The sequence below is a fragment of the Acipenser ruthenus genome, chromosome 52 (assembly GCF_902713425.1).
Source record: "Acipenser ruthenus chromosome 52, fAciRut3.2 maternal haplotype, whole genome shotgun sequence".
NCBI classification, from domain to species: domain Eukaryota; kingdom Metazoa; phylum Chordata; class Actinopteri; order Acipenseriformes; family Acipenseridae; genus Acipenser; species Acipenser ruthenus.
Window position 1 is genome coordinate 1,813,289 of NC_081240.1, and position 20,152 is coordinate 1,833,440.

At 41.7% G+C, this 20,152-nt stretch overlaps 2 protein-coding genes across 2 annotated transcripts; both read right to left on the minus strand.

Moving 5' to 3' along the window:
• Window positions 1–1,258: 1,258 nt before the first annotated feature.
• Window positions 1,259–9,671, minus strand: LOC117433199 (mitochondrial import receptor subunit TOM22 homolog). The gene is made up of 4 exons (XM_034919665.2): window positions 9,391–9,671; window positions 8,041–8,159; window positions 6,276–6,393; window positions 1,259–4,848 (listed from the first exon to the last, which is right to left on the minus strand). Exons 1-4 carry the CDS (start codon window positions 9,652–9,654, stop codon window positions 4,774–4,776), a joined length of 576 nt encoding a protein of 191 aa, XP_034775556.2. The 5' UTR covers window positions 9,655–9,671; the 3' UTR covers window positions 1,259–4,773.
• A 4,294-nt stretch (window positions 9,672–13,965) lies between these two features.
• LOC117433020 (GTPase IMAP family member 9-like) lies at window positions 13,966–18,885 on the minus strand. The gene is made up of 2 exons (XM_034055060.3): window positions 18,758–18,885; window positions 13,966–15,375 (listed from the first exon to the last, which is right to left on the minus strand). The coding sequence occupies exons 1-2, from the start codon at window positions 18,771–18,773 to the stop codon at window positions 14,600–14,602; spliced, it is 792 nt and encodes a 263-aa protein (XP_033910951.3). The 5' UTR covers window positions 18,774–18,885; the 3' UTR covers window positions 13,966–14,599.
• Window positions 18,886–20,152: the final 1,267 nt, after the last annotated feature.

Genomic DNA, 20,152 nt, shown 5'->3' on the forward strand with positions numbered 1-20,152 from the left:
GTAGCTGCCCTATACTTGTGCTACCAGTGTAATACAGAACCATTGCAGTGCCGCTGTCTGTCTGTCTGCCATTGAAGATCATTGAGGGTATAGTTAGCACACTGTGGTCCCATTCTACCAGCCTCACCCCATTGTAGCTGCCCTATACTTGTGCTACCATTGCCCCTCAGTGTAATACAGAGCCATTGCAGTGCCGCTGTCTGTCTGTCTGCCATTGAAGATCATTGAGGGTATAGTTAGCACACTGTGGTCCCATTCTACCAGCCTCACCCCATTGCAGCTGCCCTATACTTGTGCTACCATTGCCCCTCAGTGTAATACAGAGCCATTGCAGTGCCGCTGTCTGTCTGTCTGCCATTGAAGATCATTGAGGGTATAGTTAGCACACTGTGGTCCCATTCTACCAGCCTCACCCCATTGTAGCTGCCCTATACTTGTGCTACCATTGTCCCAGTGTAATACAGAGCCATTGCAGTGCCGCTGTCTGTCTGTCTGCCATTGAAGATCATTGAGGGTATAGTGAGCACACTGTGGTCCCATTCTACCAGCCTCACCCCATTGTAGCTGCCCTATACTTGTGCTACCATTGCCCCTCAGTGTAATACAGAGCCATTGCAGTACCGCTGTCTGTTTGTCTGCCATTGAAGATCATTGAGGGTATAGTGAGCACACTGTGGTCCCATTCTACCAGCCTCACCCCATTGTAGCTGCCCTATACTTGTGCTACCATTACCCCTCAGTGTAATACAGAGCCATTGCAGTGTCGCTGTCTGTCTGTCTGCCATTGAAGATCATTGAGGGTATAGTTAGCACACTGTGGTCCCATTCTACCAGCCTCACCCCATTGTAGCTGCCCTATACTTGTGCTACCATTGCCCCTCAGTGTAATACAGAGCCATTGCAGTACCGCTGTCTGTTTGTCTGCCATTGAAGATCATTGAGGGTATAGTGAGCACACTGTGGTCCCATTCTACCAGCCTCACCCCATTGTAGCTGCCCTATACTTGTGCTACCATTACCCCTCAGTGTAATACAGAGCCATTGCAGTGTCGCTGTCTGTCTGTCTGCCATTGAAGATCATTGAGGGTATAGTGAGCACACTGTGGTCCCATTCTACCAGCCTCACCCCATTGTAGCTGCCCTATACTTGTGCTACCAGTGTAATACAGAACCATTGCGGTGACATAAATGCTTTCTCAGCCGATCAAAGAGCAGCACTCCTCCCCACGAATGTGAAATGACTTCAAACGAGAGACAATGGAGTTGCTGCTGCATATCTTTATATCAACACACTGGCAGAGACGAGAAACAGTCAGCCACTCACAACAGATGTAAAAAATATCTGGACATTACAGTGAAGCATTGCTTAAAGTGTGTGTGTGTGTATACACACACACATCAGCAGGATTTAAACACCATTTAATTGCTCTTACAATATTGAGAATTTATTTTCTCTACTGCTCAATTCAAACCTGTGTAGTCTTTTTATTTATGTATTTAGTTTGCTTCCTAGAGTTGAGAAACCATGTGATACTGTGACCTTGTGAATCTGCTCTCATAATTTACCATGCAGCCTGCGGAGCCGAAACATGAAAAAGTTTACAAGCAACAGGAGGCCGTCCAGCCCCTCAGAGCTCGTCCGGTTCCGAGCAGCTGATTGATCTCAAAACTCTGTCAAGTCGGGTCTTAAAGGATGCCAGTGATTCAGCATCAACAGCTAAACCGTTCCACACCAACCCCACTCTCTGTGTGAAGAAGTGTCTCCTTCCTGCTGTCCTGACCCATTCAGAACAACGCAAGGGAGAAGTAAAACTAAAATCTACAGCTCGGGCCAAAAGTTTTGCATCACCCTCTATATAAAATGAACTAATTTGGCTTCATAAAGTCGAATGAAACCTGCTGAATATTTGTTACGTTAACATTGAATTACACACCGCTTCGTAGTTTTCTATAAACTTTATGAAAAACTGACAAATTAAAAAAATGTGACACTTTGAAATCTAACATGAAATACTACTGTACTACTATTATGGCTTCCGGTAGACCTCTTAGCAATATCATTGTGTAGTTTCTTTGATTAAAATATAATAAATATAAAATATCTAAATTATGTTCACACACATATATATATATATATATATATAATGTCTCAATCCTAAAATTCTAGGTGATGCAAAACTATTGTCCAGAGCTGTAGATCCAGCTTTATGTCTTTAAAAGGGCCTCCATACACCTTCACATCAACATCAGCTGTCCAGCTGGTAACTTACGCAGTTATGAAGCTGTCTAACACATGCAGTAACATTAATACAGTAACATCTAGAGCAGGGGTCTCCAAACCTGGTCCTGGGGAGCCCCTATCCAGCAGGTTTTATAGGTGTCTTTACATCAACAGTGGCTAAAGATCTGGAACACCTGTTAATCTTGGCTAATTAAGCCAATAATTGGTTCAATTAAGTAACTGAGAGATTGGTTGAAACGAAAACCAAGCAGCCACAGTAGATTGGAGACCCCTGCTCTAGAACATAATCAGCTTCGCTTACACAGAAAACCAGTTTTAAACCTTTGAACGCAGACATGTCTGCAGGTTGCCAATCGAACGAAAGCTGCATTTCAAAGTCGTTTCTGTGGTTTGGGTGTTTATGTCTATCCTGCTTAAGGCAGGGGTGTCCCAAGACAGCACTTCCACCCCTGGTCTTTGTTCCAACCCTGTTCCACATTGTTCAACTGAACCAATTAAACAAACCTCCATCCAGACCCTGAACTGGTTCATTATCTCATTTTAACTGTAAAACCTGGAGTGGAATTACCCTCCAGGACTTTGATTGATTGGAAACCCCTGGCAAAAATAAAGTAAGGAAAAAAAATACACCTTATGAGGACTCAGGCACATGTCCACTGTCACGTTAAAAAACATGTCTTACAAACGTAAAAAAAAAAAAAAAAGTTTTTAAAATAAATCTTTCATTGCAGAATGTACTTTCATTAGTTAGGACTTCACAGGCTCTTCTTAAAGGCTATACAATCCCATACATGTTTGATTCATCTTGGCAGCGGCACTTGAAGGCTTAACACACGTCTAGTGGTCCAGAAGCCTGACACCTCGGAAACCTCTCGTATTTTACTGTAGAGCACAGGAGTGGAAATAAGAAATAAGACTCCTGCTGCACAGCAGTGTCACCCATTCCAGGTTTTACTGCTACCAGCTTGAATAGCCCCAGTCTGTATATAGAACAAGCTCAGGTGTGTCTTATTAGTAAACTCCTAGTGAAACCAGGACTGGATCAAACTGCTGTGGAACGTGAGTCTTATTTCCATCTCTGGAGCATTTTCAAATCTCCTTACTATACTTGCACCCCACCACTCCAAACTTTAAAGAATGATTTATTAACCCATCTCTTAACAGTACTAGATACAAACACAGGGACGTATGGCTGATAACTGATGTATACATTTTAGCATATTGAGATCCACCACTTAATTAAAAAAAAAAAAAAAACACCAAGCTGCAATATCAAAAACTATTGTTCAATCAATCTGTTTAGTTCATCATGTTGAAATTCCGCATCTACATTATTATTATTATTATTATTATTATTATTATTATTATTATTATTATTATTAATGCAGGGATGGAAATAAGACTTCTATTGCGTAGCAGTTTGATCTATTCGTAGTTTAACTATGAGTTTAATAATATTATTATTATTCATATATTTAGCAGACGCTTTTATCCAAGGCGACTTCAGCTGCAGAATCACTTACAACATCTTGCCCGAAAGACGGAGCACAAGGAGGTTAAGTGACTTGCTCAGAGTTACACAGTGAATGAGGTGGGATTTGAACCAGGGACCTCCTGGTTACAAGCCCCTTTTCTTTAACCACTGGACCACACAGCCTCCTACACTAGTAGTAAGACACACCTGAGCTTGTTACCTAGAAACACTGGGGCTAATCAAGCTGGTAGCAGTAAAACCTGGAATGGGTGACACTGCTGTGCAATAGGAGTCTTATTTCCATTCCTGTTATTATTATATGAATTCAATTAATTTTCCTGTGATCAAGCAGCATCTCTGAATCATCATTTATGAAATGCAGCAGCAGTCGAAATACGGGTAAGAAATTTTCATGAAATAACACAAATACACTGCCTGCTTACATAGTTACGCAAAACACGAACTCAACTGTTTATAATTCATCTGCATCTTTCCCAACTGCACCCCATCATTCAGGGATGGGAATAAGACTCCTATTGCACAGCAGTGCCACCCATCCCAGGTTTTACTGCTACCAGCTTGATTAGCCCCAGCGTGTCTAGGTAACACGCTCAGGTGTGTCTTTTTAATAAACTCCTAATGAAACCAGGAATGGATCAAACTGCTGTGGAACGGGAGTCTCACTTCCATCCCGGTCACATGTCATTTTCATACACACACCCCCCTCCCCACTGGAACATAGTTTAGTATTTGAGTTAATAAAATAGAAATTAACAGCAGCTGTCTGAGAGAGTCATTGCAGGGTGCTTTGTAGAGCAGCGAGGGCAGAGGGGCTCAGGTACTTCAGTGCTGAAAGGGTTAAGGGGATCTGGGCTGACGAAGGTTCAGATCAGAAGATTCATGTCACTGTTCCCTCCCTCCCTCCCTTCCTTCTCTCCTCTTGAGAAGGAGGTTCAGTTCTTGTGTCAGGGAGTCTGTGTACCGACCCCGTGCTCTACTCTCTCTCCATCTCTGCCATTCCCAGACGTGCTCTCGATTCAGGACAATCGCTCCCGGATCACATTTTCCCGGGACCAGGCGGCATCATTCCCGCCATCCCTCCGGACATTCCCATGTTCGGACCCAACAGGATCTGAAAGAGAAAAAACGATCCGACCGGTCACGCGCAGGGATGTTCTCTGCATCACGGTTTATCAAGTACATCGTAACGCCCACAGCCAAATCAGACTGCTTCGTTCACTCACATTCTATGTGCAGGGACAGAAATAAGACCCCCGCTGCAGGTTTTACTGCCAGCTTGATTAGCCACAGTGTGTATAGGTAACAAGCCTGGGTGTATCTTATTACTAAACACACAGTGAAACCACAGATGGATCAAATTGCTATGCAACGGGAGTCTTATTGCCATCCTTGCATGGGATTTTGCAAAGGGTTTCTCTTGCATTGCAATGTGAAGCATTCAAATTGCTGTAACAGCCTTTCGGGGAGGAAAACAGAACCTTTCGCTGGACCAAAGCCTTCGATACTAAACCAATGAGCCGCCTGCCTTAACCTGCGGTAGACAGAGTTGACACTGTGTGCGTCACACTGTCTTCACTTCCACCAGAGTCCACAGGGTGGCACTGTGGCTCCCGTATTTACAATGATGAATGATTAAGACGTTTGCCCAAATGTTAGTCTGCTAGACTAAGACTCAAAGCAGAGAAAAATTACAATTCAATATTGAAGCTACAGTACACAGAACCACTCAGGAAGATTGCAAACACCACGACACAACCGACACAGCCACTGAATCACGCTTTTGTAACCTCAAGGGGAATCATCCTAATTTCCTTTTTTTTTTTTTTGCTGGTTCCCTGATGCCTCATTGAACAGGTTGCAGCAGATGCAAAATGCCACAGCACGAATATTTCCAGAATATTTGTCGTATTCCCCCAGTTTTAAGGTCACTACATTGGCTTTCTATGAAGCAGCAGAAGCACCGATTTCAAAACACTGCTCCACACTTACAAGGCTCTTCATGGTCCTGTCTGTCTGTGCCAGTTACTTATTCCCTATAAAGCGCCTCCTACTTCGAGATCTGCAGTGATGGTCTCTTGGTTATTCCAAGAACTTGATTAAAACCTGACCGGTTCGAGGGATTTTAGTTCGCGAGCTTCTTCACTTGGGAACTCACTTCCAGGTTTTATCTGGAATTCTGAGACAGTATTTTTAAATCTAAGCTCAAAACGTCTCTCTTTGATTTGGCCTTTTCACTGGCGAGCAGTTTGGAGCTCTTTTGGCTTCCTGTTTGTTTCCGTAAAGCGTCCTGGGATGTTTGCACACAAAGGACGTTATATAAACGATATTGGCATGGTCTGCTACAGCACAGTAAAAAGAATGTGTATTCGGAGTGTAGTCATCTCCTCTGTTGAGGCTCTGGGGTTTGACATAGATGTTTCCTGACGGCAGGTGTCATCACTGGACTGCTGGTGCTGTTTGCAATCTGGTTTTGGGTTCTACATCAATGTTAGTCTAGTAGACCCAGGTGTTTCTCACGGCCAGGCAGGGCAGTGTTACCTGTCTCTGCTGCTGCAGTTGCTGCTGCTCCAGCTGCAGCTTCTCGGTCTCGAAGACGACGGGCAGAACCAGAATCATGAAGGAGGTGGTGCCGACCCACAGGGCAGAGCGGGTGAAGCTGCAGACACAGAAAGGGGAAGCAACGGGTCATTAGCAGAGCTGGGGCCAGTTACAATTATGCCATATTGATCAATCACAGTTCAATTACACACCTTTCCAAGCGTAATCATTCTCAGTACCATGTTGCGTTTTACATTGAGAGATCGCTATTCTCATGTTTTCAACCACTTTGTGACCCCCGTTTGTTTGAATAAGCGTTCTATAGTGTGTTTCTGTATTTATACCCATGATCACTGCTGGGTAGAATAAACAGAGTAAACGCGTTAACGTGGGGAGCTATTTGTTACTTTTTAGTGTAATTATAATTGCAATTACTGCAGCATAATTGTAACTACTTATAACTAAACAAACTAGCATTGCAATTTCAGCAAACGACTATGCTATAACTATAATTCTAATTGACCCCTAAGCAGCATCATTCAATAAACAGCGCTCAGTTCGCCCCACATCTACCCTGAGCTTAAAGTCAAACGTTTTGCTGTTGCATAAAAGTATGTGTTAATTAAAGTGACTGTAGCCAACAGAAAAGTTCCATACACCCTCCTGCCACTCCTCTCCTTTCACTGTTCACCAATGTGCAGTTTTGAAAGATGCACATGTTTTTACCAAACTTCTGTTTTCACCTGGCACTACACTAAGTTAAGAAATCTGTTTGCAAGCCCTGCTTTCAGTTAGTGTTGCACTTCCTTGCTCACTTGGGAGGGTGAAAGTGTCCCCACCCCTTCAAGGTCGTGTGTCCTATCAGTAACCAATCAGCTGCTTCCCCTAACGACTGACAGCTATGCAAGCCTATGTAGTGAATACATAGCTAAGATTTACAAAATGTAATGTGTCAGCTGCAACCCCTTTAATGTAAAAGATAGAAACTTCTCTATTATTATTTATTTCTTAGCAGACGTCCTTACCCAGGGAGAATTATGACTTTTAGTACTCCAGTAGTCTCTGTGTATAGGAACACCTCTGAAGAGAACACTTTGCCTAAAAGAACACCCTTCTGGTGAAACAGATTGTTCCCATTGTAAATGCTCTGCCTAAAAGGAACAGGAACGTCCCTTAAAAGAACACCTTTTTGGCACTGCTAGCAATTCATCGCTACCGATTCAAAACTGATACAGCACTGTTTTGTACCTGATAACTCATCACCACCATCAAATTCAAACTTTTCAAAACTGGCTTGTCACCGCGAGAGTAATCTAGAGCTGCTGCTGCTGCATTTAATGTGTGTGGGGCTGCGCTGTGTTAATAACCATTGTGTTAACATTCATTCTCGTTTTCATAATTACTGTTAGAGTCTCTGCTGCATTTTTACTGTATGTAGGGGTGCTTTGTTAATGTAGTTTGTCAGTCAGTTTATTATTATAGTGCACTAACATACGCTTGCCTATTGCTTTTCTCTTACCTATTCTGTTCATTTCATATGCTGATGCACGTGCGTCACGACAAATACATTTTGTATTTATTGATTCATATTGTGACTGGTCTTGGCATATTGTGTCCGGTGGTCAACTCTGTCTTGGAGAACACTTCGCTTGCTTCCCAAGCGGTGTTCTCTCAGCTGGACTCTGTATGTATCTGTATGAAAGTCAGTAACAGTATATTCCGACCCTGCAGTATCCCGTCACCGGCGCTCCTTTCCGCGGCTCACCTGTACATGGTCTTGGCGAGGGAGAGGGAGCAGTGGAGCGTGGCTCCGGCCGCAGAGCGCATCCCTTCAGGAAACATCTCCGTCAAACCCCAGAGCCGCTCCGGCAGAGTCTCCTCCAACTGGGGAGGGGCGTCAGAGACAAAAACACACCTCAAGTACATTTCTACAATCCTCTTTACTGTTATGTGCCGTTTGCTTCAATCATTCTGAGTGGTTCTGGGTCAGGGCTGGCAAGAAGACTCCTATTGCACAGCAGTGTCATCCATTCCAGGTTTTATGACCAGCTTGATCAGCCCGAGTGTGTATAGGTAAGAAGCTCAGGTGTGTCTTATTATTAGACTCATAGTGAAATCAGGAATGGATCAAACTCTTATGCAATATAAGTCTTATTTCCATCCCTGCTTTTTAAAAAACTATTAATTCATTTCTTATCAGACGCCCTTATCCAGGGCAACTTACAATTGTTACAAGATATCACATTATGTTTAGATACAATTACATTATTTTTTAACACATTATTTATACATACAATTACCCATTTATACAGTTGGGTTTTTACTGGAGCAATCTAGGTAAAGTACCTTGCTCAAGGGTACAGCAGCAGTGTCCCCACCTGGGATTGAACCCACGACCCTCCGGTCAAGAGTCCAGAGCCCTGACCACTACTCCACACTGCTGTATAGGTAAGAAGCTCAGGTGTGTCTTACTATTAGACTCCTAGTAAAATCAGGAATGGATCAAACTCGTATGCAATAGTAGTCTTATTTCCATCCCTGCTTTTTATAAAGTTAACAGGAGGCAAGGTAATGTGTTTTAAAGATGGTCAGCGCTCCATAAAGAAGGTCAGTAATACGGTTACAGGGATAACAATAAGTCTCCCACTGCACAGCAGTGTGATCCATTCCAGCTTTTACTGCTACCAGCTTGATTAGTCCCAGTGTGTCTAGCTAACAAGCTCAGGTGTGTCTTATTATTAAACTCCTAGTGAAACCAGGACTGGATCACACTGCTGTGCAGCGGGAGTCTCATGTAATCGGTAACCTCACACCGTAGGGAGAATTAGCCTGGGCTAAATTCACGAAGGTGAACGTTAGCAGGGGGTAACATTAGGCTGTGATACCGGCTGCGGGGATCACGTTTAGAATAACGTACCCGTTAAAAACGTGTGCGTCTCTCTGACACAGTGCACAATAACGACTGCACACTAATTTAAATGAATTCCATGCGCAAGAGCGCCAGACTTCACTAACCTCATGTCCGAAGTATTCAACTATTACTGTAACCAAGACTAGAATCGAGAAAACATAAATATTACAATCATTTTCAACGCTTTAGTATTTTTTTTTTCACCTCATCGTCCTCGTCGTCTCCTTCGATTTCGTCTTCGGGGGCCCGCGTTTCGACGGGGCCTGCGTCGGGAGACAGCTCCTTTATTCCGGCCATCGTGGATACGGGACGGTACAACAGCACAGGGGTGCTCGACAGAGACTGTTTTAATAAAGGACTGCAGGACTGCAGAGCTACCTTTTTTAAAAAAGGGTGCTTTTCTGTGTCAGCCCCGGGAAGCGTGCACTCTATCTGCGCTCCTGTGTGTGTGTGTATGAGGGAGGTCATTCACTGGGGTTGCACGAAAGAGGTGCACCCTGGGAACACGGGGTTGTCAACTTGGATACTGAGGGGAGCGCCCCCTGCAGCACGGGAGGAACGACATCACAACATAATACTGTACGCTAGATTTAATTTCTTTACATTTTTAAGATCCTCTTTCTTGTTGTCCTGTAAGGCTGTCCAGGACGGATTTACTGCATTTTTATGTCCCTGGGCATCAGGGGCTGGGCTGCTGGCTGTTCCATCAGCTAGATGCGTCCATTGGGAGGTCGAAGCTTCTCTTGGTGTGCTGCTTGTCTTTGGAAATCACCGCCGTTATTTGCTTTTGTTGGCGTTTGGTAATTAACTGTTTGTTAGTATAACTTATAATGGATGTTTCACATGTATTTATATATTGTAATAGATTTTGTATTAACTCTTAAAAAAAAACTTTTAAATGACGTTTTTAATGCATTATTTATTTATGTATTTATTTATTTGAATATATCTGACGTTATTGTAGTGTTTAGCCGGAGCAAGAAACAGAAAAAAAAACACGCTGCTTTCAATTTAATTCTGGCAAACAGCTCTGTCCGCTTCGCTGCATGCCAGGAACAACCCGATCTGAACGAGCGCAGCTTCTTGTCTGGCTACCAGATTTAACCCGTAGTAATACGGTTAGATACCTATTTAATTACCTCATTCGCCTAGGCTTAGCGGACCACCTTATGCAAATAGCGTACCGGGCTTCGGACACATCATTGGCCCTCAGCCGCGCATCAGGACCAATGGGCACAGACAGACAAACAACAACAACCAATGAGAACGCACAGATAACAACCAATGGGAACAGACCAAAACAAGCGATGGCAGAATACAGCGGGGCGGGAGTAACACACACAGCGTGCAAACACAGACAGACAGCAGGGACTCCAACTGCACGGATCGCTACATTATTAACAGTTGCTGATGTAGTTTTGTGCTATGTACAGCGCTCTGAGATGTACAGGAAAAGCGCTATATAAAAATACAGCTGATTGACTGATTTCCTTTTCCCATAAGACACTTCCAATATGAAGACATTGAATTCTCGTCGAAACGTTCGCTGTTCCATTTATTGAGTTTATTTTAATATTTCGATGTAATATATCTAGTTTTATAGCTATGAATGAAATATACTTTCCCACTTATGTCATTTATACAAATGCACTTTTAGTCTGAGTTAGGCCCGGACCAAATCAAAAAATTGACAACCCGTTAATCGTTGTATTTAATAGCGTTTTATTTTTTTTGTAAGTATCTTATCTCTTCTACTCATAAAAATAAAACGCTATTAAATACAGTTTTGTTAAGTGCGATTATCGTGTTGTCAACGTTTTGATCTGGTCCCAGCCTTATCCTAGGATCCCCAGCCACGGACACACCAATAACAACCCATCATTATTGAACACTCAATAGAGACACGATGAGATATACTAAAATAGACTTTTACTAAAATAGACCTTTTGAATTGTTTTTCGCTCCTAACAAGTTGCACATTTCAAGTTACAGTACTTGTTAACTCGAAATCCAACTGTTTTAGAGCTTAAAGCAATTAAAAAAAAATGCTTAATTAAAATTGTTAATTCAATTAAGGGTCTAGTTAAGTAACTGAGATCTCGGTTGGAATGAAAACCAGAAGACACATGGGGTCCACGAGGACCGGGTTCGAGAAGCCCTGCTCTAAATACTCCTGCAGATATGATGGTTTGATTGACATGAAAATCCTTGCAACTATCACTAAAAGACCAGCAGGCTGAGAAGTTGACTCTGAGCAGCAGCTTCCAATAGCATTCCAGCCAGGTAGGTACCCTGAACGGACTCTGCAGTGTGATGGATTTTCGAGAGGTGCCTCAGGTGTGATTGTGACGTCACGTTCTGAACGGACTCTGAAGTGTGATGGAATTCCTAGAGGTGCCTCAGGTGTGATTGTGACATCACCGTTCTGAACGGACTCTGCAGTGTGATGGATTTTCGAGAGGTGCCTCAGGTGTGATTGTGACGTCACGTTCTGAACGGACTCTGAAGTGTGATGGAATTCCTAGAGGTGCCTCAGGTGTGATTGTGACATCACCGTTCTGAACGGACTCTGCAGTGTGATGGAATTCCTGGAGGTGCCTCAGGTGTGATTGTGACATCACCGTTCTGAACGGACTCTGCAGTGTGATGGAATTCCGAGAGGTGCCTCAGGTGTGATTGTGACATCATTGTTCTGAACAGACTCTGCAGTGTGATGGATTTTCGAGAGGTGCCTCAGGTGTGATTGTGATGTCACCGTTCTGAACGGACTCAGCAGTGTGATGGAATTCCGAGAGGTGCCTCAGGTGTGATTGTGACATCACCGTTCTGAACGGACTCTGCAGTGTGGTGGATTTTCGAGAGGTGTCTCAGGTGTGATTGTGATGTCACCGTTCTGAACGGACTCTGCAGTGTGATGGATTTTCGAGAGGTGCCTCAGGTGTGATTGTGACGTCACGTTCTGAACGGACTCTGAAGTGTGATGGAATTCCTAGAGGTGCCTCAGGTGTGATTGTGACATCACCGTTCTGAACGGACACTGCAGTGTGATGGAATTCCTGGAGGTGCCTCAGGTGTGATTGTGACATCACCGTTCTGAACGGACTCTGCAGTGTGATGGAATTCCGAGAGGTGCCTCAGGTGTGATTGTGACATCATTGTTCTGAACAGACTCTGCAGTGTGATGGATTTTCGAGAGGTGCCTCAGGTGTGATTGTGATGTCACCGTTCTGAACGGACTCTGCAGTGTGATGGAATTCCGAGAGGTGCCTCAGGTGTGATTGTGACATCATTGTTCTGAACAGACTCTGCAGTGTGATGGATTTTCGAGAGGTGCCTCAGGTGTGATTGTGACATCACCGTTCTGAACGGACTCTGCAGTGTGGTGGATTTTCGAGAGGTGTCTCAGGTGTGATTGTTATGTCACCGTTCTAAACGGACTCTGTCTGCAGCGTGATCGAATTCCTAGAGGTGTCTCAGATGTGCTTGACTAAAGCAGGTGACTTGGTCAGCCATGCTGATGTGAAGAATTGTAGGGTGTGGTTGAGGAGAAACTTTGCACTGAGTCTTAATATGTTTCTCAACAGAGTCATTTTTATTCAGTAGAAATCGTCACAGCTTTTAAAACGCTGGTAATGTAGCAGCTTTATGGCGACTTTCACGTGATATGATTGTCTCTTGTAATTCTGATATATGCATAAATCCCGATTATATAGTACCAATATAGTACCAATCAGCAATATTCATGTTCTTTTTGTCAACTAGGCAGACAATTAAACTTGAAGTTATGAAAACACTTAATCATATCAGAAGCAGCCAATCAGCAGCTGCTAACACCATTCATGTCACCAGTACCTATGCAGATAAGAATATTGAAAAATAGCTTTAGCGTTCAGTTTGATACAAAAACCTACAATCCAAGTGGCTTTGATCCAACACAGGATTTCCTGTTTCTGTGGCTTACAGGCTCTTATTGTGTTGTGTGCATGGAAAGCTTCCATCGGTTATTACACTCAGCTTGCTTCCACAGAACCCCTTCATGGAAGTTGCTAAATATAGCATTATTACCTACATGCACCCCTACATAAAGCAGGGCATGCTTCAGAACCTTGAAGAAGCCTCTCCTCGCCTCGCTGTGAAGCCTGTCTGCAAACTGACACACAGACACGTCATCTGTATTGGTGAGTGAAAAAGCTACCAGGCCACTTTTGACCTCAGGTGTGGTTGTTTAAAGCCGCGCTGATGTGGAGAATACAGAGCGGTACAAACTGAGAGCGGCACGGCTGATGTCATGAGCAGCGTTTCTCTGTGATGTGTCGTGGAGTGCAGAAGGAGAAACTTGAGCTCTGATTGGCTGAAAGATCCTGAATAGTCTATAATAAAACTTTATTTTTAAAATCGCTGAAACATATATACCATTTATAACCAAAACAGCAGTGTGGAGTAGTGGTTAGGGGCTCTGGACTCTTCACCGGAGGGTCGTGGGTTCAATCCCAGGTGGGGGACACCGCTGCTGTACCCTTGAGCAAGGTACTTTACCTAGATTGCTCCAGTAAAAACCCAGCTGTATAAATGGGGGATTGTATGTAAAAATAATGTGATATCTTGTAGCAATTGTAAGTCGCCTTGGATAAGGGCGTCTGCTAAGAAATAAATTATTATTATTATTATTATTATTATTATTATTATTATTATTATTATTATTATTATTATTAATAATAATAATAATAATAATATTAATAATAATAATAATAATAATAATAATAATAATAATAATAATAATAATGATAATAAATTGCTACTAACTGTGTATCAGAGATCCTCACAAGATGAGTGGGCATCCAGCAATCTAAAGGAGACCATCTTTTGTTCTGTAAACCATGTGTCAAAAACAGCACAGAAATCAAACACTGCACAGTGATTGAATTTATATTGGAACAGTGTGACATTTATTAAACAGCACAGAAATCAATCAGTTATAATTTATTGCTCAACAAATGTCACCTTTTGAAACCCACAGGAAACAGTTATCCTCTATAAGGTGAAAACGGCAGTCAATATCTGTCTTATTAAACTTCTGATGCCAGAGGGCAATAGGATTTTGACTATTCACTGCTGAGTGACGACTGCAGAGTGCTCATGTTATACTGTAATAGCCAATTTAGTTGCAAGTTTCAATAGAATGATTTAGTAAATGGCTTCGAACAGAATGTCAAAGAACTCTGTTTTCTACTGCCTTGTCTGGATCATAAAACCAGCCTGTTACTGGTATCACCTTCCAGTATCCAACGGGCGCGGCGTTTTGATGTGAATTCTGAGTACACTTAGTAATAGAAACACAAGGCAGGACATTAGTGGTCATTGGCATAAGAAGGAGCCATTTCATTCTTTGGAAAGGATCTTACAATCTACAATGCTACGATATACAACATCCTTTCTCCTGTTGCAACTTTTCAATTGCCTTTTTATACTCCTTCTTAAGATCATCAATTTCTTTATTCTTCTTCTTCTTAAGATCATCCATTGCCTCTTCATTCTTCTTCTTAAGATCTTCAATTTCCTTCTGGTGTTTCGCTTCAGTTTCCTTTCTCTGCTCGTAGAACTCGCTGGCGTAGAAGGGGATGTTGTTTTTTTTCACCATGTTCTCTACTTTCTCCATAAGTTTGTAGATCTGCTCCCGATCCTTTAGGTCTTTTCCATTGATTGCATGAAACCTGTTCCCACACAACTCTACCAGCTTCTTGAAGCCTGTGGGATCGTTGTTAACAACATCCTCAATTTGTTCATCATCCAGACTATCCCTATGAGTGAAAAGCACCATCATGTATTTCAAAGCATCCTCACCAAACATCTCCTGGATTATCTGCATAGTTTTCTGCTCTTCCTCAGTGTATCGACCCACCTTTATCACCAGGAGGAAAGCATGGGGTCCCGGAGAGGACATCTGAATGCATTTCACCATCTCACTTAGAACTTCCTTACTGGGGAGCTTTGTGTCAAACAAGCCTGGAGTGTCGACCACAACAACACGTCTCCCTGCAACTTCTTCTTCTCCCCTCTCACACACCGTTGTTATTGAGGTGGGACTGAGTGAAGATTTAAACTGTGTTTTGCCCAGGATGGCGTTTCCTGCTGCACTCTTTCCTACTCCAGTATTCCCAAGTAGCACCAACCGCAAAGAGTTTCCACACACTGTAAAAAAAAAAAGAAAATGCATTTCTAGAAATAAAATCTGTATTTGTAAGCGTACTTCCAATGTCAAAACATGTTCACAATAGTTTAGTCTTGTTGTTGGAATTTCATATCAGCTCCATTCAATGAGGGTGGTTCGTAACTCCTACCTGAGACACCAAGAGCAGGGTGACCAGATTTTCAAAGATCAAAACCGGGGCAATTGATCAGACTAATTAAACCATTTATTTTAATGATTATTTAAATAGCCATCCTCTCACCTGGTATTATAGAGGAGGCTGTGTGGTCCAGTGGTTAAAGAAAAGGGCTTGTAACCAGGAGGTTCCTGGTTCAAATCCCACCTCAACCACTGACTCATTGTGTGACCCTGAGCAAGTCACTTCACCTCCTTGTGCTCCGTCTTTCGGGTGAGACGTAGTTGTAAGTGACTCTGCAGCTGATGCATAGTTCACACACCCTAGTCTCTGTAAGTCGCCTTGGATAAAGGCGTCTGCTAAATAAATAATTATCTTTTTGTTTTGTTTAAGCAGTTGTTTTGTGTCTAATTAGTTTAAGAAGCCATATTGTGTTATAGATATTGCATACTTTTATATTGAGTTTATTATTAATAATAATAATAATAATAATAATAATAATAATAATAATAATAATAATAATAATAATAATCATTAAAAATAGATTTACGCTTTGGCATTTTTGTTACTCATTGCGTCAGGCTTTATTTAGTAACGTTGTTGATGTGGTTTAACCTGGTGGATTCGGATGCTTGCAACGTCTCGCTGCTCTATCTGGGCTAAATCCCGCCAGAACCCAACAGCTACAAAATGACCCTATTACACACAATTGCAGAGTCATGTTTAATATAAACTAAACGGAAACGCATGGCGCTCTGAGGAATAAGCAACGTACGTCTGTGTTAATCACTTTATAAAAACAATGTTCTGGATTACCCAAGTACTTTGTTTTTTAATGTTATATTGTTTTCACTGCAGGTGCCATAAATGAAGTAAAGCGGTTGTTTACGTTATTTTGACAAAGGTATTTGAGTGTGTCGCACTGCAGGAAGTGGCTGAAAACCGGGACTTTTTAAAGATTTTGAGCAAAGTGTCTGGACACCGGGACCTTTGATGGAAAACCAGGACTGTCCCAGCTAAACCGGGATGTCTGGTCACCAAATCAAGAGGGAGCATGGAGATTGTTATGAATTAATATGTGTTCTATGCATTTGTAACAGTATACGTTAATAGTGCTAATATGCCACCCAGTGGTGAGTATTGGTAATTACCTTTGGGGAAGGGTTGCCAACTGGCCCCATATTTCCGGGACACTTTAAGACATGTCAGGGTTTGAATGGATTGATTTTATTTAAAATGTAGTGTGCGTGTGAATTGCATGAACAGTCTCTAAACGAATTGAATTGTTTTGCTAACTAGTTACTAAAAGCGCACACCTGACCCGGGACGGGAATTACTTCCTGTGAGGACCGTTTTCATCAATCAGACACAGCTCCCTGATTTGCTGTATTTGTCGGATTGTCGTGGGACTGTGTGAAAGAGTGCAGATGAGTGCACGATTCTCTATAACGACGGAATTGCACTATTTTGATGCATATTGTTTACCATATACAATTTCAAGCAATACAATTAATATAATGCTGTCCCAATAGAATTGGCACCGCAATTAAACAGTTCAACACATTTATTAAAGCTGCTCACGCAATTCACAGGCACTTCACTTGTTGATTTAAAATCGATTTATTTGTGGTATGGAATTATAGGGACCAGTTGGAAACCCTAACTTCAACCAGGATATGAGCAACTTTGGGCCAGTTCAGTGAGATCCAGGATCCATATGACAGGATTACCTACAAAGTTTTGATATTCCATCCATCCACCCATTACCATTAACCGCTTACTCCTTTACAGGGTCGCGGTGAGCCGGAGCCTAACCCGGCATACACAGGGCGCAAGGCGAGAGTTTTGATTTTAAGTCTATAAATATCCATAACAAATAAAATCCAAACACAACGTAATTTTCTGAGAAACGTGCCCCTGATGCGCCGGTCGGCATTTGTGTTTGTTCTTTTGCAAGGGATTTAATACTTGGTGACGTATCCGTTTCTCTCGTGTTCTTCAATCATTCTCTCTTAGTATTTCAGTTTAGGCTTTAACTGATATGTTTCTATTGAAATCTCGTTCCCTTTTATTAGCACCAGTATAAATACTCATTTGATTACTATGCAGGTTAAGGTATAGTAGAACCTAATATTTTAACGCTACTTCCTGTGGCCTTAACTAAAATGCATTATTAATTATGGATTTTCAATAATAGTTTAGACTCTAAAATGTATTTAAACACTTACAGTTCAAATCAGTGATCGAGGCTTGGGTTAACAATATTAAACTCGCAATAAAGTGTATACAGTATTAGACAAGTGTAGCTGTTATAAACCAGCCCTTTCTTTCAGGACTGTGTGATTATGAGGACCCGCTGGATGTGCCTGCAGTGATTTTAAATGCTATAGAAACATTACAGAAAACTGCAAACAACATGCGTGTGATATTCAAATAGTGGAATGGGTAATAATGGACATTCTGCAACAGCCAATTGAACTGCAACATAAACCCGTTTAATTCCACTTTGAAATGGGAGGGATCCATAAGCAATCTGCTGGCCTATTCATCAAAGTGTCGTTTCCCAAAAAGACTTCTTAATTAATGACTGTTTTGCAACAGTATTCGCGACTGTTTTTGTTTCACCAAAATGGCGTACGTTCTTTCGTTTTGAAACTATTTTTTTGAAAAAAAAAAAAAAAAAGATCAATCACTTAGACTTAAGAAAAAGCGTAAAAAATGCTTCGGGGAAACTAAAATCAAACGAAATCTCAAAACCGACATTGATAAATGTAGCCCTTTATCACACACCTTTACAAGTGTGATAAGTGCAGTTTTGCAGCTGCGTTTTTGTATAATTCATAGTTCCCTTGAAATGGTGCCAACTATTGCTCAGACAATAGACGAACTTCTAGTACTGAGGCCCAGCGCGATCGGTTAAACGTTTTTATTATTATTATTATAAGTTTACATATTCTGTCCAAATTATTTATTTAGAGGTTCACCCACGAAAAGAAAACAAAAAGACTAAACTGAACAAAAAATCTACCGCAATAAACGCAGTACAGGACGGACATGTTTAAAATGTTTGTTTTTAAAGTTTAACTTGTCGAAAACGAAAGCAAAAATGTGCAAGGCTGCGGTACTTTCTTCAGACGGCTTGTTAAATTTCATCAGTTTGCCTCCCTTAGGCACCCACCCTACATCCCAATACCACTGTACACACAGAGTTCACAGCTTTATGATACTATACACAGGTAGATACTCACAGCCGCACTCCGCCATCACAACTTATTTTCGAAATGTTTTAATACGACACTGGAGATGAATGCGTCTTCCTCTTATTATGTGTGGAATGAAACAGACATTAGCGCCACCTACGATTCAAGGAGACTGCACCTGTGATGTCACTGTTCTGAAAGGATTCTGCAGTGTGATGGAATTCCGAGAGGTGCCTCAGGAGTGATTGTGACGTCACCGTTCTGAACGGACTCTGCAGTGTGATGGAATTCCTAGAGGTGTCTCAGGTGTGATTGTCTGAGCAGGTGACCTGGTCAGTCGTGCTGATGTGGAGAATTGTAAGGTGTGGTTGAGGAGAAAATTTGCACTGAGTCTTAATATGTTTCTCAACAGAGTCATTTTTATTCAGTAGAAATCTTCACAGCTTTTAAAACGTTGGGAATGTAGCAGCTTTTTGGCGACTTTCACGTGTAATTCTGATATTTGCATAAATCCAGATTACCCTTATATATATATATATATATATATAGAGAGAGAGAGAGAGAGAGAGAGAGAGAGAGAGAGAGAGAGAGAGAGAGAGTACCAATCAGCAATATTCATGTTATGTTTGTCAACTATAACTAGGCAGACAATTAAACTTGAAGTTATGAAAATACTTAATCATATCAGAAACAGCCAATCAGCAGCTGCTAACACCATTCATGTCACCAGTACCTATGCAGATAAGAATATTGAAAAATAGCTTTAGCGTCCAGTTTGATACAAAAACCTACAATCCAAGTGGCTTTGATCCAACACAGGATTGTGTGCATGGAAAGCTTCCATCGGTTATTACACTCAGCTTGCTTCCACAAAACCCCTTCATGGAAGTTGCTAAATATAGCATTATTACCTACATGCACCCCTACATAAAGCAGGGCATGCTTCAGAACCTTGAAGAAGCCTCTCCTCGCCTTGCTCTGAAGCCTGTCTGCAAACTGACACACAGACACTTCAACTGTATTGGTGAGTGAAAAAGCTACCAGGCCACTTTTGACCTCAGGTGCGGTTGTTTAAAGCCGCGCTGACGTGGAGAATACAGAGCGGTACAAACTGAGAGCGGCACGGCTGATGTCATGAACAGCGTTTCTCTGTGAAGTGTCGTGGAGTGCAGAAGGAGAAATGTGAGCTCTGATTGGCTGAAAGATCCTGAACAGTCTATAATAAAACATAACTTTTAAAATCGCTGAAACATATATAACATTTATAACAAAAACATTATTATTATTATTATTATTATTATTATTATTATTATTAATAATAATAATAATAATAATAATAATAATAATAATAATAATAATAATAATAATAATAATAATAATAAATTGCTACTAACTGTGTATCAGAGATCCTCACAAGATGAGTGGGCATCCAACAATCTAAAG